This window comes from Vanellus vanellus (assembly GCF_965231255.1).
Source record: "Vanellus vanellus genome assembly, chromosome: 6".
In the NCBI taxonomy this organism is placed as follows: domain Eukaryota; kingdom Metazoa; phylum Chordata; class Aves; order Charadriiformes; family Charadriidae; genus Vanellus; species Vanellus vanellus.
Window position 1 is genome coordinate 2,674,254 of NC_138911.1, and position 23,581 is coordinate 2,697,834.

General features: G+C 39.0%; 1 protein-coding gene across 1 annotated transcript in view; it reads left to right on the forward strand.

Moving 5' to 3' along the window:
* Positions 1 to 3,139: 3,139 nt before the first annotated feature.
* Positions 3,140 to 23,581, forward strand: part of LOC309674011 (uncharacterized protein) — a 46,461-nt gene continuing 26,019 nt past the window's right edge. Inside the window, exons 1-15 of the mRNA XM_082485916.1 lie at positions 3,140 to 3,197; positions 7,348 to 7,405; positions 8,063 to 8,206; positions 9,281 to 9,427; positions 10,592 to 10,714; positions 11,331 to 11,498; positions 11,875 to 12,060; positions 13,479 to 13,601; positions 13,796 to 13,909; positions 15,824 to 16,145; positions 16,502 to 16,611; positions 16,997 to 17,114; positions 17,834 to 17,925; positions 18,892 to 19,042; positions 23,363 to 23,472. Of these exons, the coding sequence (XP_082342042.1) occupies positions 7,361 to 7,405; positions 8,063 to 8,206; positions 9,281 to 9,427; positions 10,592 to 10,714; positions 11,331 to 11,498; positions 11,875 to 12,060; positions 13,479 to 13,601; positions 13,796 to 13,909; positions 15,824 to 16,145; positions 16,502 to 16,611; positions 16,997 to 17,114; positions 17,834 to 17,925; positions 18,892 to 19,042; positions 23,363 to 23,472 (1,953 nt within the window). The 5' untranslated portion in view covers positions 3,140 to 3,197; positions 7,348 to 7,360. The remainder of the gene's footprint in view (positions 3,198 to 7,347; positions 7,406 to 8,062; positions 8,207 to 9,280; positions 9,428 to 10,591; positions 10,715 to 11,330; positions 11,499 to 11,874; positions 12,061 to 13,478; positions 13,602 to 13,795; positions 13,910 to 15,823; positions 16,146 to 16,501; positions 16,612 to 16,996; positions 17,115 to 17,833; positions 17,926 to 18,891; positions 19,043 to 23,362; positions 23,473 to 23,581) is intronic.

Genomic DNA, 23,581 nt, shown 5'->3' on the forward strand with positions numbered 1-23,581 from the left:
ACAGGGTTGGTTTGATGCTCGATACAATTTAAAACAGCCACTTAGAGCACTTTGGTGGCTAAGGATGAGAGCGAAGCACGTTCATTCCCATTTTCTCCTTCCTGACAGCTATTCAGAGGTGCTGCTTTGGGGCAGGTTTTGAGAGAGACAAACAATGCTATGGAGATACCGCAGGATGGGGCTAAAATCGCGAAGGTTACGGGTTAAGTAGAGGGAGGTCGTGGTCAGATGCACTCCGGTGTTTGTTTTGGAGACTGCTGCAAACCTAAATTGACTGAAACAAGAAACAGTGCAAACGTGACTGTCTACCTTGGGCTCTGCTGGATGCACAAAGAGGACTAATTGGTAAGCGTAGCAATGAGAATACTGGCTTAAAAGTTGCCCTTGCTTTTTAAGGAGCCAAGTTTCCTTTGGGTTTCATTAAAATGCACAATATTCTTGAATCACGAGCTAGCCTGGCAGTGTCTTGAGGGTGCGACATGGTGCTTTTCCCCCTCCATTTTTATGATTCCCGAAGAAGCCTTTATTCTCACGAGTGCTCTGTGCCGCATTCAAGCCCCTAGTGCTGTAGTTCATTTCATGTTCGGACTCCTCTTTCCGGAGATGCTAACGTCTTCTGGAGAACTTCAGGCACAACCTCATCATCAGCTGCCACGTTACTAAACTTTCGAGGCACTGATGAGAACACGTACAACGCAGAGTAATCGTTAAGCTCACATCCGAAACAAATGAAGGCAGAGTCTGCAGCATTGCACCAGGAAAAGATTAAAGTGATGAAAATGACAAGCACATCTTGAAATCTAATAACTTCTAAAGTCTGCTGGTTTTCTTCCTTCACGCTCCCAGTCATTTTAATGTTGTAGTCTCCTGTAAATTAAAGCTTAGTCTCTGTTCCACAACCTATAGCATGAATTGATGCTTGCCTGGGAAATGCTGGGGCTGTCGCTGGGACACACCAGAAACCAGACAGTGCCAGCTACTGCTAGAGAGCTGCAGTTTCCACACAGGAAAAATTACTATCTAAACTATTACAGAAGGCAAAATATGAAAGCTGCTGCTGTCAGACACAACGTACAGCTTGCTTTTGTACTTATGAATATGTTCTACCCCATAGAAAGCTGGAGGTGGTTTCCTGTTTTTCCACTTAAAAAAGGACTTCCAATCCATTCCTCTCCCTGAAAGAAAGATCAAGATAACTATTGTTACAAAAATTCCCTTCCCTAACTATACAGCAACCAGTCTTTGTGGTATGAAAGTGTTTTAACTTTGTTAATATATATTAGTTGACATTATGTACTGTAATGGAATGAGGTAGTGGGATTTTACTGGAGACTTTGGCAATGTTAATCCATAAGTATAACAAAATAAAGGATTGCCTGGCCCTGGAAATAAGGACTTTGCTTCTTGGAAGCTTAGAGCTGTCTGTGAAGAATAAAGGATACCCCTGAACAACCAAGATAATGCTGTTATCATGTTGTACCTGAATGTTTGAAGGGTATAGGGATGCTGTGTAAAACTACATCTGGGGTGTCCCAGTTTGGGTCCTCGGTCGGCGTGGGCCGGTTGCGAATTTTCGTGATGCTATGTGCACCTATACCCTTACCAACCTTGAAGACCTCCACTGAATGAAATTCCTTCTCTCTACAAGAAAATGATCACAGGGCTTCGCGTTTTCCTAATGTTTAACTTCATCTTCCTTGCTAAAATTGAAGTCCATTGCGATCATTATCCCACACACGCAGAAGATATTCTGGTCCTTTTTGCAGGTCACCTTTCTCCGCCACATGAATTCTTCATCAGACTGGGAAAGCACCACCAGCTCATTCAGCCTTTCCTCGATCATTCTGTTCTATTCCACTGCATAATTACCTTTATCTAATTTTTTTAATTGTCTTGGGGAATCTTTTTTTTTTTTTCCCTCAGGAAACATTTTTTCCCCTGGTGTTATTTGCTTGCCAAGGTGACATTTTGAACAGTTTGCAGTCCGCTGTACTTTAAAACATCTGGAGGCTTTTGCTGGGAGTAGGTCTCCACTGGACTCTCCAGTAGTTCCCTGTCTTTCTTGAACTGGGGAGCCCAGAACTGATCACAGTACTCCAGATGTGGCCTCACCAGGGCAAAGTAGAGGGGGACGATGACCTCCCTCGACCTGCTGGCCACCCTTTTTTAGGTGCACCCCAGGAGACCATTGGCTTTGTCCTGATTTGAGCGACACAGGATTAATTTCTCTTTCAGTAACTTTACTTTTTGGTAAGGTCTCTTCTAATGCTTGGGAAAACTGCACTTTTAGAAGACTCTAGTGTCTGAATTGGTGAAAATACTCACTTTGTAGCCAGCTATGGTGTGCGGGTTTCAAGGTCTCGGTGTTTTTGAGCTCACCGGGTGCGGGGATGAGGAGGAGAGACCCGGGCGCTTGCCCCAAGCTGCCAACAGGGTTATTTCATGCCATGAATGGCACATTCAGTGTAAATGAGAAAGTTTGCTGAGGAGTTCTCTCTCTCCCGTGATGGCTGCCATGCTGAGAGCTCCTCGCCCCGGTGCCGGAGCCCCGAGCCCTTCCCTTCCTCCCGAAGCCGCAGCGCTGGCGGTGTCCCACATTGGCTGTCCCTGCGGGGAGCGCACGGCTTCTACGGATAGAATGGGCCGAGCATAATCCTTGTATATTCTATATTGGTATCGGGATCGATACTGGTTCTTTAGTGTTATTAATGTTAATTATCTAGTCTTACTTTATTAAACCTGTTTATCTGTTTACAAGTTTTTATGTTTCTATGGTATTTCAACCCTCAGGTTTCCTTGTTCTTCCCCAATTCCCCTCCCTGGGTGGGGAGGGGTCGCTGGGTGAGAGAATAATTGTCCCAACCACAATAAATTGTTGGGGGTTCCTCAAACCGTAACAACCTCCTTGGCCACAAGGGCACCGTGCACCAGCTACGACACCTCCTTCATCACCTCCGAGGGGGACCGGGGAGGGGACACCGGGACGGACATCCCCCCCCCCCCCCCCCCCAGGGAGAGGACGGAGTGCTGCGGGTGGGCCGCGGTCCTCCGCGCCGCCAGGGGGCGCTGTCTCCACCGCCTGGCGCGGCCCGCCGGGGCGTGGCGGATGCTGCGGGGGCCGCGCTGAGGAGGAGGAGGAGGAGGAGGTGGCGGTGACCGGCTTTGCGGGGCTCGGCCGCCCCACCGCCACCCGGCAGGTGAGGGGGGAGGCTGCGAGGGTTCGCTCCGCTGGGTTTTATTGCCTTCCCGCCGGCGGTAGGCTCTGCTGGGCCTTCCGGGGTCGGGGGAGGCCGGAGCCCCTTGGGCCTCTGGCGGAGCAGGCCGTGCCCGGGGAGGTGGGGCGGGCCGGGCCGGGGCGGGCCGGTCTCTGCTGGTATGTGTGGGGTCCCCTGTCCTGTGCCCGCGTCTGAACCGGTGCTCCCCGCCGTGGGGCGTGCTGTGGTGGAGGTGTTCAATATGGGGAGCCCCGCCGAAAACGGGGGGGGGGGGGGGGGGAGGAGGGAAAGGCGGGTTGTCGTGCACCTCCAGTCACAGGCTGCTGGTAGCACTGCAGTGCAGAAGAGCCAGGCAGAAGGAACTGCAGCCGGCTGCTCTGGTGGAAATAGCTTATGCTCTGCACTGCACATGCACCTGCAGTTATAGCCCCTTCCAAGTACCTAAAGGGGCTACAGGGAAGCTGGGGAGGGACTCTGTCAGGGAGTGGAGTGATGGGATGAGGGGTAACAGTTTTAAACTGAAAAGGTAGATTTAGATTAGGTATTTGGAAGAAATTCTTTGCTCTGATGGTGGTGAGCCCCTGGCGCAGGTTGCCCCGAGAAGCTGTGGCTGCCCCATCCCTGGAGGTGTTCAAGGCCGGGTTGGACGGGGCTGGGAGCGACCTGGGCTGGGGGGAGGTGTCCCTGCCCAGGGCAGGGGGGTGAGACGAGATGATCCCTTCCAACCCAAACCAGCCTATGATTCACGGGGGGCTCTGCACTGATACTTTATTTCTCCAGTGGTGTACTGTTAGAAAATAGTACTTCCCTTGTATATTATTTTTAAGAGGAAAACGTCATCGATGTTATTAAGAAATCATGTTTATAATAGACACAAATAATAGGTCTGTAAGTGTATTGTTGTATTAACTTTACACAGTGCTCGTGGTTTGATTAACACAGCTTCAGTGTTTGTGCTGACTTGCTGTATGTCATGTTTTTGCAGTTTTTATCCAACTGCTTTTAAGTCATAGATGGCACAGAGCATTTGAAAACAGCTTTAGCTTATTCAGCAGAAGAACCAACATCTTGGCAAGCCATCAAACAAGGATGCAAACAAAAATGTGCAGATACAATAAAAAAAAATGGTATTAAAATGCTTTTTGTTCAGTGTGCGTGTTTAAAGCACAAAGTTGTTCCAGGGAATAGGTTTTTAAATAATAAAACACCTGAGTTTTTACATACTTCTGCTGTTGTCTCTTTTTCTGCTGTAGTCTTGTGGAAGAGAGAAGAAAGGGGACTACCGTTACTTTCCTTGGTAGTAAGAGGAGCAGAGTTCTGCCTCGGTGTTTTCTTCCATTGTCTATTTCTAAAAAAGAAGGGGGAAGGGTCCTACCTTAATAGCTTCACAGTGAGAACTCCAGAGTGCTCTTTGAAGCCATTTTTTATGTCAAAATGACTTTGGAAGAGATGTGAGGAAAGTTAGACACACAGTAGTTCTGTGGGAGTCAGTGGACTGTTTCTCTGCCTGGGTAGTCACCCAAATAGGTATTTGTAACAATGCAGTTCAATATTTTACTGTGTAGATTGGTCATCTTCAAGTTGTGGGACTTCTGTGACCGCTTCAGTACGAGCCGCTGCTGAAACCTGTCCTGTCTGTTGTTGTGTGCTCCTGAGTGCCCCTTGTGCTGGGCCCTGTGATTTCTGACTCAGGGGAGTTAAGTAGGCTGGAAACTACCAAGATGAATAATACACGATTAGTTTTTCTTAGCTGGATTCGGCTGCAGCTAGTGCTGGGACAACGGAATGGATGAGTACGAAGGCAAAGCTGCCAGTGTGACTTTTCTTTTTGGTAACAACCCATTACGATAAGAGCTGAAACCCAAGTTGTGCTTTCAGCATGAGAAGAAACTTGTTTCATAAAATTAAGTGGGCCTCTGTTGTACATTGTGGAATTTGTGAAAGGTTTGACTACTACCTGTTCTTCTTCAGTGAAGATGAGATTAACGGAAACAAGCGCATAGTGGATGGCAAAGAATGGTTGTCAACAAAGTAGAATAGAATGGAATCATAGAATAGAATCGTTTAGGTTGGAAAAGACCTTTAAGATCGTTGAGTCCAACTGAATATGCAAGATGAAGAGCAGGATGGGGTACTGGCAGTGATGAAGCAACGTGAAACCTTGAAAGTGAGGGTGAGCGCTTTGAACTTACAGGGGAAGGACAAATTATCTGTCACTGCGAAAACTTCAGAGAGTGTAGCCACAGATAATTTGGATTCCCTCCTTCTCTTATGCTTGATGCCCGATAGTGCTATGTCCAGGACATAGGCTGCCAAAGGAAGGAAAATGGTCATAGGAAGCTCAGTTGAATTGTGTTTAGATGTGCTGCAGGGAGAGGGGATCGAGTTGAATAGTCCAGCATTCGGATTGCAGCTTCACCAGCCTCAGTGCTTCAACTTGCTCTCTACCACAGAAGAAAAGCAAAAAAAGATTGTAGGTCGACTTCATGCTGGGTAGGGAAAGTCTGTTCAGTTTTGTTTCCCAGCTTGATTTGAAAACTCGTCAATATTTAGTGTCTCTGATGTAAATAAAAATACATCAGAAAGTAGCAGTTAAGGTGTTCAGGTAGGAATGCTGGCACATGAAGTGAGCAAAAGTGATTGCATCAGTCAGAGCTGGAAATGAGCTAAAGTATTCATAAATTAAATACAAATGCACCACCACGTTACATCTAGTGAGTCATTTTGTACCTGGGTAACCTTTCTATGTATCTAGAAATGAGCTTTTCGCTGTGAACAGATTTGGTGGTACGGCTCTGGAGGAATTATGAGAGGAGGTTTTTACTTACAAATTCTGTAATTCCGATCCCCAAGGCCGTGGCTCGCTTGTTGATTTTAATGTTAGAAAAGATCCTTAGCGGCATCCAGTTTGGCCTTGTAGATAATGTAGGCCGTAGATTGCAGTCTGTGATTCCCGGTTTTTGCTTTGAAATGATAAACAGCTTTAAAAGCAGCCTCTGCTATCATTCTGCATATTTTTTAGGATAAGCTATGTGCTAACGTTTATTATAAATCGATTTCCAAATTCAGTACTGATCTCTGTATGCATATTTCAGAAGTCTGTAATGCACATTAGAAAGGACACATTATGTTCCTCGGGACATCGCTAGTTGAGAGTAAAAATTACTGAACAGGTGCAGCTCTCTTCTCACTTCATGCTGCGGTTGGGAATATTGTCCCAAGCAAGATATCTTAGTCAGCTTTTAAGATTATATCTCCGAGACACAATTTGGAATGTACTGCATGGGCTATTTTATAGACTTTGCCCATTTGGTTTTTTTTTTTTTCTCAACCGAGTCTGTCACTATTATTCAGTAAAGGTCTTAACCTTTTAATAGGTGCTGCCTTGCACCTATTTGGGCTTTAGGGTGTGGCTTTTTAAAACCCTGTTATGGCCTATACTTGTGTTTATTAGAAAGCTACACCTTTCTATGATCGGAAACCACAATTATGTGTATTTGGTGCCATTTCGAAATTTGTGGTACTTGACTGGGAACAAAAGCAGCAAGGAACCCTTGCCGTTCCTGGGGTTTCAGGTGCAGGTGTTTTGTATGCTAATCTGTGACCTCAAAGGTTGCAACACTCCTGTTTTTCAGGTACGCAGCAGTTGCACAGCAATTACTGCAGTTTGGTGTCCTTTAATGTTTTTAGTCTTATTTATGATTTTATAGAAATATGCATTGCTCTAATCCCTGTCATACTGCAGCGGCAGGCAGGGCTTAAGGTCTGGTTAAATAATAACAAACTATGTGTGGTGTATCTTCTATTTATATGTGGGAGAAGGAACTATGATGAGTAATACTTTATGGTATTTACTCGTTAAAGACTTCTTTGGATTATTTTTGGTAGTATTGACATTTTACTGACTATCAGTTTTTAGAAAAGGCATATTATGCATATTTTATACGTAATTTCATTATTTCTCAACAACTTGTCTTGGAGATCAGAGGTGCTGTCAGAACTAAACAAACAGCGTTATTAACAGTTTCAAGCATTTTACAGTGAAATATGTAGGGAGAAGTAGGAGTTAATTAGAGTTATCTGACAGTCACTAATACTTAACTGTGGTATTATTTCATTTCTATTTTTATAGCCATCGTGAAACTATGTGGAAATGGGGTAGTGGAGAAGATTCTCCTTCCAAAACAGTAGTAAGTATTGAATTACTATTAAAATAATATTTTCTTAAGAATTTCTGATGTAGAGAATCTTTGATGAAATACAAATTGTATACAATCGTATGTATTTGCTCTTTCGTAAAGAATTTGCTTATCTAGTTTTACCATGACTCTAAATGTCAGATTGGGTTCTTGCTTCCTGTCTGCTTGGTATTTACTCTCTCTTACTTAACACAGCCGCTCTATTCCTCTTCACTATGATGATCTTGCTTTAAGAAAACATCTATAAGAATTACCTGAACTTTATCCCAATTGTATTTTTTGTGTATAGTATGTTCTAGATCAATATTTTGTTGCCACTACTGTAACACTACTGCTGGTTGTTAAATGCAAATCCAGTAAATGAGGAAATTCAGGTTTAGATACCTAGATGCTTTGATGGTTTTGCTGTACTTCAAAGTAATATTCCTAAACTGATTTCTAAGATCTATAATTTAACGTGTCTATCAAGCTTGATAAAAACTATCTGGTATAGGTACATATCCTATATGGAAGTTTTATTATTGCACTCTAATAAGATTTGCTGAATGTGTTTAAAGAAACGCAAACAAACACCAACTGCTGACTTTTTTGCAGAAGCAGTACTGTCTGCACCATTTTGTTTGTTCAAAGTATACTTAATGTCTGCAGGCTGCAGCCTCGCAAGATGCAAGAAGCATGTCCGTGACAGATTTGACCGAACAGCTGACAAGCACTGAACAGCTGGTAACACAGCTAAAGGAGCTCGTCAGGGAGAAGGATGCTGAGCTTCGAAATAAAGATCTTCAGTTAAAGGTACCGTGTGTGTGTTCATGTCAAAAAGACCCCTTCAGTCCTGTTTATCATGAGCTTTTTTCATAGGTACAGGCTTATATTCAGTTATAGCAACTCTAGGAACGCAAGAAGCGCTGGTCACGATTAGCTGTTACGGTTCCTGGACGTTAGCACTTTTTTTCCAGTGTGTCTTCTGTTCCAAAATTGTATCTGGGTTTAGGTATTACACAGGCAACGTGTACTTTGGATGAGCAGATGCACTTAATAATTGCAAGAGACAGACTGACTTTCTGAGAGCTGGAGGTGCGTGGTCATGTTAGGCTAAATATGGAGAAGAACGCCGGCCAGATCATTACTGGACATTTAGTGAGTTGCCAGCTTACCTCAGACTGAATTTCTGTAGATAATTTTTTATTTCTACTTCCACTATATATGTCTTTTTGTTGTATAATGATCTTACTACTAATGCTACTATATATTATCCTCTGCTTTTGACTGGCATTAGAAAGGCTGGAACTAAAAAGAATTTATATCTGGTATCCTGAAGACTTTTAAGGGTTTGCAGTTCATTCCTCTGTCTTTTTTTAAACAGTCATAATGTTGGTCTGTTCCTGCAAGAGACTTATTTTTACACTTTTTAAAAAAGAGGTTTCTGTGGATGCAAACAGCCAAGTGTTAAAATACTGAATTTTCTAAAATTCGGTATAAACTAAGTCATTTCTTTAAACAAAATGAAACATGCTTTGATAGTATTATAAAAGTGTCTCTTTTTTTTTTTTTTTTTGCATCCAAAAAAAGCCCCAGTTCTTCTTGTTAAAAAATCAAGCCCTGAATTTGTACGGTTATCAAAAAATAGGGAAATTTCTAACATTTTAATGCCCTGGATTCTATAGAATAATAATAACCACCATGTGCAGAAAGTTTAAATAATGAAAGGAAGGTCGTTTCATATATGCAGACCTGTTGCACATGATATTATAATGTCTCTTAAGGGGAAATAATTTTTTGTTAATCACTTTTTTTTTTAATGGAAGAATTGAAGGATGCAGTTGTTCATGTAGCTAATTTAGTCCTTCGTGACTTTGATGTTTGTAGGAGGAGAAGGAATCTGCTGATGCCAAACTTTCCAAGTTGAAGCTGCAAAACAAAGCCAAGGTTGCATCATTAACTTCACAGTTGGAAGAACTTAAGAAACAGTTACCAGAATCAGGTGGCTTGGAGGCAAAAGCAGAACAAAAAAAGGTAAGTGTCCTTACATTTTAAAGGTAAGTGTCCTTACATTTTAACTTCTGCAAGGCTATAGACAGTTTTATGTGCTGGACTCATATGTGGAACTGAAGTTTAGATTTTGAGGTGTGTAAGATTAGGATCAGGGTAGACTGTGTGGATGCTGTCAGTCCATCTATCTATTTCTGTTTCATTCTTTTATCTTTCTATAGAAATTTAAAAATTGCACATTCCTTTCAAATAGTTTTAGTAAAAAAATTCTTACTTATCTTCATCTTATTAGCAGATCAAACTTTTAACACATGTGAATCAGGAAGATAAGTTTTTGTTTTCATTTCTTCTCAAAAACTTATCTTGTTACTTTAATGTCCAGGATAGAAATGGAAATACAAAAATGTGCTCCGTGGCAAAATGTGAATTAAATGTAGGAATGTCTCATTTAAGTGACCAGTGTTTTACCGCTAACAAAGATTCTTGGATCTGTTTATAGTAGCGCAGTTGTGTGAATAGACTTGTACTTCTTCAAAATAGCATATTTTGACTTCATACAGCTTCTAAAATAGCTTTAGTGAGGCTTTAATATTTCTAGGGTTCTTGTTTTTTAAAGCTGTGCTGAAAGGGAACAGAAACAGATCAGTTTGTTGAAGTTCCTAAATGTCCTCAAAGACATGCAGTATTTATGCTTCTGAACTACTTTGCTAGTAAAACATATTCTTAGCAATCGCACTTGATTTCTTTTGTAATGGCAAATAATTTCTATAACCCAGTAGTTATACAGACTGAAATTCTGATTGGAAACATTGCGCTTAGGAACAGTTTAGTTTACACATTTTTTTTCCCCCCAGTAGTCTTTTTTCCCTCTGAGTTATATGGACTACGCTTGCCAGACTATATGGGTTGCAATTGCTAGAGGAAATGAATGCCCTTATTGCCCATTTTAGTCCACTTTGCAGCAATAATTATCATTAATAATTTAAATACGAAGGTGTTTACAAGCTTGATGTAAATTCTGTGCCTGCTTTGTCTAGCTTCTACATGGAATATGTAATATATAAGAGAACTGAAACATAGAGCATGAGTAAAGAAAAAACTTTTTCTCGCCAATATTATCTGGATAGGTAGACATACAGAAGTCAGATGTTGCCTATTTACAGAATGCAAAACTCCCTGTTTTTGCAGGCATCAAAAGACGGTGACCAGGAAAATGCTGCGGCGAATCGTGGAAAAATACTAGTACTGAGAAGGAGAATAGAAGAACTAGAGTCCCAGATCACCCAAAAAAATGAAGAGTTACAAAAAAAGGTGATGTTTTATGGGATGCTAAGTGTGTGGTTTTGCACATTTGTAATGTAGGATTATGTTTAAATATATTTATTTATATTGTTGCATAGACAGAGAAGTTTATGTGCTACAACCTGCCTGAGCAAACGCAGTGAGGATTCTGTCATTGTCTTCAGTGAGCAGTGAATCCTCAAGCATGCTTTTGTAGTCGTTTGAAAATGAATGGAATAGGGCACACAGATATGAACTTTGTGGGTTAATGCTATATTTAAATCTTGTCTTTTGAACAAAAATGTTGTTTTGCTTCAGTTTTTCTTGTTGCAAAAATAAGTCATAACAGGAAGAAGTGTAGGCAAGGGATAATTTCTTGTTATGGTTTGTAGCTTTTCTGTGTAGTGATGTGTTTTGTGGACGTGACTGTTGACTGTGGGAAGTGGCAGGAATGTGAAAGCTCCAGAATTTCTGAGACACGGGCTCAGTAATTAAAGATTACACTTCAAATTGAACCAGGTTATAAATTTGATTGTATTTTTTTCAGTACCCTAAAACAGGCAATAAGGAAATAATACAAACTGTTCTTCTGTGCTGTAGATGGTGGAAGTATAGATTACAAGCGGTGCTGTCTTTTCCTTTTCAGAGTGTTGAGCTGGAGGCCCAGCGCGGTCGTGGGGCTGAAATGGATGCCATGCTGGCAGAGAAAGAAAAGAAGTTAGCCGAAAGAGATGCTTACATCATTGATTTACAGATAGCGTGTGGATCAAGTGGTGTTGCCAATGAAACACTCTTGCCCAATGAAGAATTGAAGGTATATTAGCAGCTCAAATATAAAAGCTCCCTAGAGGTTTGAAGGAATCAACGAATTCTGATCTGTTATACGGTGGATCCTTCTCTGAAGCACAAATCCTCTGCAGTTATTCATGTGAATAAAAATTCTTTACTGATTGTTTTCATTTATGTTAATAGGTCTATATTTATTTACTTCTTTTATCAGTACCACTTATATGTACTAGTATCGACTTCAGAATCTGCTGACAAATTTCATTCAGATTAAAACCAAACCTGGAATTTTGAGTTTAACGTTGCTTTAACTGAGGGACGGGCTACGAGGTGGCTTCATGATGATTACTATATCTTTTTTCTGGGTCCGTTCTTCTAATTGTCTTTTGGTTTGCATTCCAAAGAATCAGCTGGCTGTTAAAGAGTCATCACTAGAAAGCATGCAGATCCTAGTTCAGAACCTTACCAAAAAGGTTGGAGACAGTGAAGAAAAATGTAGCTTGTTCCAGGAACAGATTGAGAGTCTTAAAAATATTCAGAGCAAAGAGAGAGAGCGTTTCCAAGGAAAAGAAGCTACATATATGGAAAATGTAAGTAAACACGCTGTAAAAATATTTACACTCTTTGATGGAAGAAGTGGTACCTTGACTGTAGTGTTTCTATCTCAATAGTTAAGAAATGCCATTTTGGATGGCATCCATTAATTTTGGATGATTCTTGAGTAAAGGTCTCTACGGTGATCAGATGAAATGAGAAGAGTGAAGCAGTAGATGGTCTGTGCTGGTGATAACTGAAGTTGAAAGTTTTATGCAAGAAAGGAGTTTAAGGATGCGGCTGGTGGTTGGGCACGGCGGAGATAGTGTGTAACAGAGTGAAATGAGTTGAGCAGAATTCCTCTTCAAGAGCCTCCAAACATCTCTTTCTTGTGGCACTACATCTGAAGGTGCAAAAATGCACGCGTACTGTGGCTGGTAGTGTTTTTCGATTATTGTAATCATTCTTGGCACAAATGGCTATTTGGCAGATCACTTTCACTTGTGCTGTGCTATCTGGCACACTTTGTAGCATGGGAGTGTGTTTTTCTCTTGACTGAAAAATAGCCGAAGAGGTTTGGTATATGTAATGGGAAACTTTTCTAGAAGTTAGCAGCTGATTAACAGACCAAAACAATCAACAACAAATTGTTAAATAATACTTTAAAAAAAAAAAAAGTGGAACTAGGGAGCATGTTATCCATTCCTTGATGTTACCAGGCTCTTCCTACCATGTGTGAAACTATTCATCTCAGTATTTCCCACACCATATGATGTCTGAGTTTATTTTATCTGTCACAAAAATTCTGCTTTTGATCCTGAAAATGACCGCACCTGTTCAGTAGCCCACAGGGAATTAGTTTTCATACAGGAAAAAAAGAAAAAGACAAACAGTTGAGACTGTAAAAGCGATTTTGGTGAGCACAATGTCATCACTCAAATATAAATCTGGGTAGGACTTTATGTGAATATATTCAAAATAACATTAGCAAGATTCTAAAAGTTACATCCAGTTCTTATAAAAATTGTAAGATAGCTAACAAAGACAAGTTAGAAGTAGAATACAAGTTTCTGAGGAGGAGGCAGCTAGGTTTCAAAGCTGCCATTGGGGCTTAATTAATAGAAACTTGCTAGAAATGAACATGATCAGTGTAATCTTTTAGAAATTAGAAGTCTCAGAACAATGGCATCCAAAAAAGAAAGGTGAAGATCTGTGATGTTAAACAAAAATGAACAGTACCGTGCTTCTCATTTAAAGTTTGTTATTGTGGAATTAAAACAAATTTTATGTAAGTTGGAGGTTTATCTGCAGGTACCACTGACATCAGTAATCACTGACTGATTACTATACTGTTAAGTGGAAGCAAAATTGAGACAAGGTACACTATCTTGCTGTACCTTTAGTTAGACAATACGGTGTAATTTTACTATACCTTTGTGGAACGGTTTCATATTTACTTTCTTTTTGTTTCTAGATACGTGTGTTTCAAAATATTATCCAGGAAAAGGAAAAGGAACTGGAAGTACAGAGGGAAAAGCATGAGCAGGAGCTCTTTAAATTAGCTGCTAAATCTGATGCAAGTGCTGACCTAGAACAGGTACGTTGCTTTGGAAATTCAATAGCTTGCTTTGATTTAGTTAGATGTGGGAATTTGGAACCATGTAATTACTAACCTCTGTGGCACAGTTCAGATGTCTGGTTGGGAAGATAAAGGTAAGTCTTTTTCTTTCTCTTCTGAAAGTTTTAACTCCTTTATTGATTGCTTGATTTATTATTTCTTTTTTTTACTAGTTATTAAAGGCCTTGAAACAGAAGCTCCATGAAAAGGAAGAAGTCATGCTGGGAAGGACACAGGTGATAGACGTCTTGCAAAAAGAACTGGATGCCAAGGACCAGCAATTGAAAGTAAGAAATAGCATACGTGCACAACTAAACTCGTTGGGTCGATTACAAGTTCAAAAAGCAGTTTTGTTGTGCACAACAGATAGTTTTGCATAAAATATTTAGGCAGTTCTCTGTGAGGTTTTGACATGTGCTAGTAATGCAACCATAGTTGTGCAAACAAATATTAATTCCATTTAGGAAATTAACTTAAAGGAGAGGTAAAGCCCATAAAATATAAAACTGTCAAATCTCACCTGTAGTTTGTCTTGATTCATTTTGGGAACTTGCCATGTAGGGAAGGAAGACTTTCTGCTGTCAAAAGATTACCGCGTCTCTAGTTAGAGAATGCAGCAAGCCCCAAAACTGAGGCTTCCCCCCCTCCATCCCCCAAAGAGAGTGTTTTGCTAATTGTGTGCCTTTCCTATTGCTGTATTTCTACTGATTGCAAAAGCAATACCTAATCGAGGTTCTTTGTGTTTAAGCACCTAGTATGAACTTTGATTATAGCCTTTGAGTGCTGCTGCTTTAGTTGAACAGTGTAGAAAAAGGTCATTACAGTCTCTCAGACAGACTTTTGGGACTCTTTGCTAAAACAGGTACGTTATATCTTGTCTGGGGTGGCAGGTCCAGCATTTTAGTGGAGCTTTAGATTGGATATTAGGAAAAATTTCTTCACTGAAAGGGTTATCAAGCATTGGAACAGGCTGCCCAGGGAAGTGGTTGAGTTGCCATCCCTGGAGGTATTTAAAAGATGTGTAGACGTGGCACTTACAGACATGGTTTAGTGGTCACTTGGCAGTGCTAGGTTAATGGTTGGACTTGATCTTGAAAGGTCTCTTCCAACCAACACGATTCTATGATTTAGCTATACTATTTCCAACAAATTTTCCACTTACCAAGAGAGCTGCCAGAATCAAAATCTTACTAGAAATAGTTTTGTCTATGTACCCAGGTAGATGTCCTGCTCAGGTAGTTAAGGTCCATCGTAGTTTAAGCCTGTTTCGTTTGGCCTTCCCATTTGTTACGCCTCCTGCCTTATGCGGGGCTTTGTTTTTTTTTTTTCTTTTGGGTTATGTACATCTTCCTGCAGCGATGCTCTGCAAGCGCTGATGGTACCTAGTGCTAGCGCATTGAGGGGACAGAAATCACACCTTGAGGGTAGCGGGAAGGTTTGACTGTGATAACATGAAGTTAAAGTACTTAAAGCTGAGATTCCATTACAGTTTAAGCATTAAAATAGCAGGAAGCCTTGCTTAATTTACATAAACATTTTTAACCATATTTTGGAAATATTCTCTCTGCTGTTTTGCACAGCTTCTTTACCTGGACAGTTTATACTCCAAGGTTTACGTATCACGAAAATAGTTTTTTGAACAGTAGGCCTACTGTGAGTGGACTGCTCTGCTACAGTGAGCTGTAATCTTCTCTACCTCTTTATGTATTAAAAGAACTAATGTAAAGGCTCTAAAAGTAGAATACCTACTAACAGAAAACTAGTTATCGACAAAATATTGTAAAGAAGAACTCGATCAGTTTCCCAGCTTTAATATTAATGGATGTAGGTGACAACATCTGGGTGGCGTTGTAGTGAGCGTTCTTAATCTTTGGGATCACTGTTAAAGAAGTTTGCTTCTGTTTTTCTTTTATATTCCACAGAACCGAACATTCTTTTTTATTCCATTTTCATCTATGGGAGATGTCGCATGTAGTTTGCACGCAAATAGCGATGCCATTTTGCTGATGTCCTCGTTTTTGTCTTGAAAAGTCAGAGCTGAATAGCTATTGTAGTAGAGCCAGGTTACCAACACTAGCCCTGATTTCTCATTAGAATGTATGTAGGAATACAGATACAATATTTGGCAGTGGTACTAAAAATACTTTGCATTAAAACATAAAGTTCTTTTTTCTCTTTTTTTTTTTTTTTTTTTTTTACAGGAGATTAATGAAAACCTGAAACGTCTTCTGTCTGAAAAAGAAAACCTCCAGTCTAAACTGGATGCTGAGAAGCATGTAATGAGAGCCCAGTTAAGAGACATGATGGAGAAACATGAGCTTGAAATGACAAAAGTTAAGGAGAAATATAATGCTGAACTGCATGAAATTCAAGAGAAACATGAAACTGAGCTGCAAGAGAAAGATCAGGCCCTGTTTCAGCTTAAGAAACAAGTGGCAGAATTAAGTGGTAGTGGACAGACTAACTCAAAAGAAGTTAGAGATCTGGAGTCTATAACCAAAGAGAAGATGGAAAATTTGGAAGGTATCCTATTTAAACAGTTGTTTACATATGAGAGGTTCTTTTGCCCCAGACTGTTACATATTGTATGCCAATTTCATGACTGTTGCAAGTAGAACGACATTAAATTTGGTGGAAGAGTTACCGCCATGCTAATTAAGAAGTGTCTATGGTTAAATACTATAATAATGGGGGTTCTAGGAACACCAGGATAATCATACAAACTGTAAATTTCTCACTACATTTCTTGGTGTTATACAAGACAACTGCATTTAAAGAAAAATGTAAGTGCATAACTTCTAGTTGCTAAAGCAATGAAACATAAATCATGTGTTAATAATCTTTCTAGGGCTTTAAATTATTTTTGTCTTGTTTCTTAGTACAAGTGAGATTGAAAACAGAAGAGGCCAGCAAATCTGAAGCAAAGTTTCTGAAAATGAAGGCTTGGTCTAAGTCAAGAATCAAACAACTGGAGGATGAACTAAAAAATGTATGTGTACCATTATGTTTAATATTACGTGTCTGTTTTTAAAACTACTGTGCTTGGAGATTTGACTGAAAAAAAGTAAAATATTGGGTAAATATAATATTAAAATAATCTATTCAAAGTATCTTTATATATGAATAAATGTATAAAAATTGAATGGATGTAAAATGTTGATACAGGATGAATTTTAACAAAAAATAGTACAAACTGGTGTTACCAACATTCAGGAGTAAATTTTGTTAGAGATTAGCTAGCTTTCTGCACTTTCAAATATTAGAAAAGCAATTATTCTAAATCTTATTAAAAATCAAGAAAAAAATGTTGCACTGACTTTGTGTTTCTGGTGTTTTGGTGCATTTGAAAAACTCGTAACTATTTTTCCTTTTAGTTTTCATCAAAGGATAATGATGTGTCTGCCTTAAGCAATCGTGTCTCAGAATTAGAAATTGAAAATGAAGAACTACAATCAAAACTGCAATCGTTACATGAAATCAGAACTCAAAATGGTAGGAAAAGATATCTATTTTTCTTTTGCAAATGATTCAAAGTAAAGAGACAAAGATAAATGAACTTTTTCATTTTCATAGTGTATCTTTGTTTTAAAACAGATTCTGAAGTAACTTTATGCAACTTTGAACAATAGCATACAGTATTTAGGTCAGAGTTGCAGCTCAGCTTTTCCTTTTCTAAATCTACCTGTGCATAGTTCTTGTTGCGTTTAGGCTTAGGCAGGATATGTGTAAACTTTTCCAGAAGGTGTGGAGGAGGCATCTCCTTAGGAGGAAAAATGAGACCAAACATACTCGGAAAATTTATCAGAGTATATACATTAAACTTCTGAGTTTTAAGCAAATGAAGAGTTACCTTTTCTTTTGTAAGAGTGAGAGAGAATTTTTGCTTAAAACCTCAGATGGTTTAAAGTAGAGTTCTGCAAGAGATTTTTGTGTTTCACTTTGTGTTATTTTCTCTGACATCCTTTCAGTAAATTGAAAATGGTAGATTTTTCAGTTCACCAGTCTAAATTGTTAGCAGCTTAGATTTGAAGCACTTACCAATATTTAATAATCAAGAAGTCAGTTTCACGGGTAAATGGATAACACAGCCCAACACAGGTCTTCAAACTGAAATGAATGATCATCTGAATTTTTGTTTTGAATCTTTCTTTTAAATTGATCTTCCTATTAGTTTTGTGTCCTAATGAGCCAAATCTATTCTATTTTTGTAGAAGAATTGCTGACTAAGCTGGAAGTCTATGAAGAGCAGCAAAGGAAGTTGCAAGCTGATCTTGACCAAGTTACAAAGAGGGCAGCTTCACAGGTTAACTTTCAAATTGATTTGTATCAGTTACTGATTAACTAAAACAGTGCTAATTAGACTTTGAAAAATGTGTTAGCTGGATTTTGGAGCTGAAAATGAATTTAGTGATATATGGAATTGTCAGTGTCAGTAGCTGTTCGCTTGGATAACAAGCTGACGGGTTTTGAATTACTTAAAAATAGTGATTTCTACTTGCTTCTCCACCTACCTTACATTATATTTTTCCAAGCAGTTTACTATTTATTTAGTTATTTAACATGAGTCATCAAACTGTGGCTGTTATTTTGTATACAATATGGATAGCTTTCAGAAGGAAATATAGCTGTAACCTTGATAAATATACAGGTCTGGGTAACACAGCGAGAAGACTCAGAAAGTCTTGCTTAAAGGGCTTTAGATGGATTAACAGTATATTTAATCATGGCAACTTGGCAACTTTGTGCAGCCCTAGAGGCAGAGCCAGTTTGAAACAGTTAATTATATTTTGCTACAAAAGAATTGTTTTTTCCAAATTTTATGGAGAAGTTGGCTTTTTAGGTAAAATCTTAAAATATTTTTTATTGTGATGAGAAGGCAGAAACTTTTTTGTTCTGTTCACGGGGAAAAAAGTTAATAGGAATTTTTTATCCCACATAAAGACAGTTGAATATTGTTTTACTTTGAAACATTGCTAAGATGAAAATGTGCAACAAAAATATTTTGGGGAAAAAAGATGTTTTTAATTTTAAAATATTTCAGATTAAAAGTGCAACGGCAGTAGCATTTTGGTATTTTACGAAGTGGTGAGGCTTGCTTTTTCCATAATCTACAATAACAATTATCATCACTTTCATAGATTTTTATTTATGCAAAGTGGTGAATTATAATGGCTAGTTTTCTCCGTGAATGGCTTGCCAACTTAGAATGTTATTTACCTTTGCAGTGGGATTTCGTAAATGTATTGTGATGTGCAATTTCTTTTGTTAGGCCAGTGAATCGGGTAGCGTGGATGAATTGCAGAGTCAGCTCTTGGAATGGCAAGAAAATGTACCAGAGTCAGAGGAGTCCCGTGATCAAGTCAGGGAAGAGAAATCTGCTATGGCCTTGAGAATGGCTCAGATTGAGGAGGAGAGAGAAGGTGAATTGTTTGATTTACGATACAATTATCATATTTACATATACAATATATATATGTGTGTGTCTGCTGTACTTCAGACTGAACTGACAGCACGCCACCATGACTCCTTTCTGTAGTCATAAGATGTGTATAGTTAGTGAAATTGCTTAAATTTGCAATTTCTGCTTTTTCCTATGTCCTTGAATCTGTTTTTCATACATTCGCCTTTTTTGTATCATTTTTATGAGTAGATGTGCTTGTTCTGTTTGCCATCTGAGCTGCTGCTCTGTAAGAAGACTGCTTGAATTTACTTTGAAAGCTTATTGTCTGCACGGGAATGATCAGCGATAAAAAGTTCACCCTTGAAATATTAAAGCTGCCTACCTGGAGCAACCAGTGAAGGTGTGGGGAACTATAGCGTTGATTTAAATTTGATGAATGAAGGTGGTGCTTTATAGTAAATTGTACCTGAGACAGAGTTTCTCTTTTAAATATAATTAATGAGAAACCCTTCTTAGAATATCTAGTAATCTGTTAGTAAGTGTCACTTGTATAGGTCAGCTGAGTAACATTAACTGGCGGTGGTTTGGAGCTAGTTAAAGATACTAAATTACCTACAGAAAACAACATTTCAAGTAGTCGTTTTCTAAATTATTAATAAATCAGGTGATGAGAAAGTGAAGTGGCTTCTTTTAAAGCTTGTACAAGTCTGGTTAAATTTCAGATAGTTTTTACTGCTTTTTTTTTCCCGTGCCATCTAGCACTTTGTTATAATTTTTGTCCTGTTAGTTAACTGTGTGGGGATTAATGGCAAATTTTAATGTGCACAACCTACCGTGATAATTAATCCAGTTAGTTAATTTGAGCCTTCTCTTTTTAATCTGCAATTGAATTATTTTTCATTTATATGATCAATTTGGAAGCTCAGTATGTAAGCGCAGAAATGTTTTAAGGATCACGTCTCTTCTTCTTTGAGGGATTTACGCATGTAATGCTTTGGAATTGAAAGAGAATAATATTCCCTTCATTAAAACTACCTGTTATCTCATCTGTGGTAACTACAGATCCACATGCAATATTAATGACAGTTGTAAAATTTCATCTGCTTCAGTCCGTGTTTAATTTTGCATTTTTTCCCCTTGGGATCAGCATGACCTTTCTGTTTCTTTTTTCCTGCCGTTACACCTGATGAGCACTCAGCGTCCCTTCCCCCTCCACTCCTACCCTACACTGCGATTTGGTCAGCCAGTGAGAACGTAGTTTCCCATCAGTTTTGTGCATGCAGGATCCTGCAGCAATGGCAACTTGTCATGTACTGTTGCTGATTTCTTCTGTTGTTGCTTCTTTTGAGGAAATTGCCAACAGTACGTTATAAGATTTGCCATTGATGGTATGTGGTTTTTAGCAATACGTGTAACAAATGCTGGGTTTAACTTGGGTTTTTTTTCTGCCTTCCAATACCTGTTTCTTCATTTATATTAACTGAATCATCTTTCTTCACTTTTCTTTGTAGTAACAGCTGACTCCATATTTATGTTGTAACCTTATCTAGAGAAAAATTTCTTGGCTTGCTGCAAGCGGTTGTGGCTAAGTAAGAATCAAATTCATTTAAATATTCTTAGTAATACTTGAAATTCAGTAGTATTAAAAAAAACAAACAAACAAACAATTATATTCCATCTTATAAATTGCGGAAGTTTGCATGCATTAATAATAGCTACCAATATTTTAAGGAATATATAAACCCACTACTCCTTCCATCCTAGTCTATGACAATTTGCCATATATGGCATTTGTCTCTTTTGGGTTGAATGTTTGGGGAGCTGCGAAAGTGTAGAGGATGACAGTATTGATTACACTTATAGACTGGGGCGTGTTTCCTCTGCAAACTACTAATGATCGTCCCACTGTCCTTGGCACTGCTGAGGCTGCACCTTGAGTACTGCGTTCAGGTTTGGGTGCCGCAGTGTAAAAAGGACATTGAGGTTCTGGAGAGGGTCCAGAGAAGGGCAATGAAGCTGGTGAAGGATCTTGAGCATGAGTCTTACAAGGAGCGGCTGAGGGACTTAGGGTTGTTTAGTCTGAAGCAAAGGAGGCTGAGGGGAGACCTTGTCGCTCTCTACAACTGCCTGACAGGAGGTTGTAGAGAGGCGAGTGTCGGTCTCTTCTCACAAGTTACAGCTGATAGGACACGAGGAAGTGGCGTCAAGTTGTGCCAGGGGAGGTTTAGTTTAAAAGTTTTTCCTAAAGTCTATACTGTAAGAGTTATGAAGACTGGAAGAGGCTGCCCAGGGAAGTAGTTGAATCCTGGGATGTATTTAAAAGCCATCCAGATATGGTGCTCAGGGACATGGGTTAGAAGTGGGCCTGGTAGTGTTAGGTAAAGGCTGGACTTGATCATCTTAAAGGTCTTCTCCAGCCATAACGATTCTATGATTTAGTGTGAATGGCGGCACCAGGAAACATACACACATCATGAATGAATTTGGATGCAATGTGTATCTGAAGAAAGGTGTTCTGGGAAGTTTTTCAGTTTTTACGTTAGATGTAATTGCAAATGGAAACCTCCCTAAGCTGCTGCAAAACGTTAGGAATTGTATTTACTTACTAATTGTTGTTAAAGCAATGCTGAATTTAACTGAAAGTGTTTTAACACTTGCCTAAGTGTTCTAAATATTCTAAAGCTCTGATTTCTATACTTTCATTTTTCGTGTGACAACGGTAACTTTATTCTTTTCTTTCCATTATCAAATACTTAGGAGCCTAAATATTTCGGGTTCCTAAAGGACAGTGTCATATTCATTCTGATTATACATAAAAACAGATTAGCTCAATTTCAACTTCCAAGAAATTAATTTTTTTTTCTCCAAAGAAGGGATTAAATTTTTATCTGGACTAACTCTTACTTCTTGAATTGCTTCGCTGACTTCAATGGCAGTTCTTGGAAACAGAGCGTTAAGGCCTGTGATCAAAATTTGGCCTTTATTTTTACAGCTTTGAAGAAGTATGTATACTGATAAAAAAAAATTTAAAAGATGTAGAATTTATAGTTGAAAATAAACAAAGGTGTGTAAAATGAATGCTGATAAAGTGGCAGTGCCAGAAGCCAAAGTGTCATTAAAACGAGAAGTAAAATCCAATTTAGTAGTCCTACTTTAAAAGGGTCATTATTTTTTTTTTTTCTTTGACTGTTTTCCTCTAATCTTTTCTGACATGTTAAGTATGTAATTTTGAAATATTACAGGAAGAACTTAAATCTAGTTGGCGTTACAGAATTGTGTTTTAATGAAATTTGTAGTATCAGTAATCCTTGGACAACTCGGGTGAAAGCCGAGTATCGCCAGGAGGGCTGAATCGCAGAGGAGTTTCTGGTGTTTACCTCACCGATGCATCGACATAAGTTCTCTGACTCTTGCATGCTGTGAGGACAACTGTGGATTGATGTGGTTAAATTGAAAGCGAAATTTGTAATTATCTAATTAATCTAATTTTCAATTAAAGTATGGAGCCACCTTTACTTTCATTTCTTTTCACTGGCTGTTCTGTTTTGTCTGCTTTGCATGAAACATCTATTTCCTAATCTGTTACCCCAAACATGTTTTGTCGTATCACAAAACAGATGGGAATGTACTTTAAATGAAAAATCATTTCTAACAATGAACAGGATGCATACCTAAGCTGTCATAGTCTGAATTTATTCAGTGTGTTTTTTTACAAGTGATTCTGTATTTGTCTTAAAAAGAATGGTGTTATAAATTAATAAGACGGTTTGATGCCAGTTTGCAGTGTAACACGTGCTTGTGACTTCCTCAAATTATCTGGCTTTGTAGCTCATACCAAAATTAAAGTTGAAAGGGGCATATGTCATTTCCATACAAATGAATGTGATTGTTCAGATTATAAAAACCACAGCTGTTTCAGCTGATGCTTTATCATACAAATTAGGTATATTTTAACCTGGTAAATCGAAAAGAGATGTAATTTGGCATTTTAATCGGTTGGCATTTTTTCTTGGTATCAGCATAGTCTCACCCTTTCCGGTCTCCTGTATAAAGTCTTCATTTAGACCTGATGAAGAAGTAAAGTTAGACTTCAGTTTGCTTCTTCTTAGTGTGATATGCGGACTTTATTCTTATGTTCTACATAGTAATGTTGGAGGGAACTCACAAGGTGAACGCAATGGATTGCTGCTTTAATTTTGTTCCTGTCAGTCATTCATAGGGACTTCAGCCTGTCCCTGGTCTCTTTTCATGTAGTAGTGTCTGATATAAATGTAATTGCTTTCCTGTGGCACAAAACTGATTGAGGATGACTGGTTCTTTCCTGGCTGCTCTGATCCAGCCATGGTCTCAGGGCAACAGGAGCTGGAGGAGGAACTGGCCACAGTTCAAGGAATGGGCAGGCTGCAGCAGGCAAGAAGAAAAAGCAATCAGACCAGCAGGAAGCTTCAGGTGAGTTAAAAGAGGTAGCAGTTTATTTTTACCCGTACGTTAATAAAAATATGGAAAGTACTATTATTCATATGGTGCTTTACACTTAAAAACATTAAGGGCTTAAGAA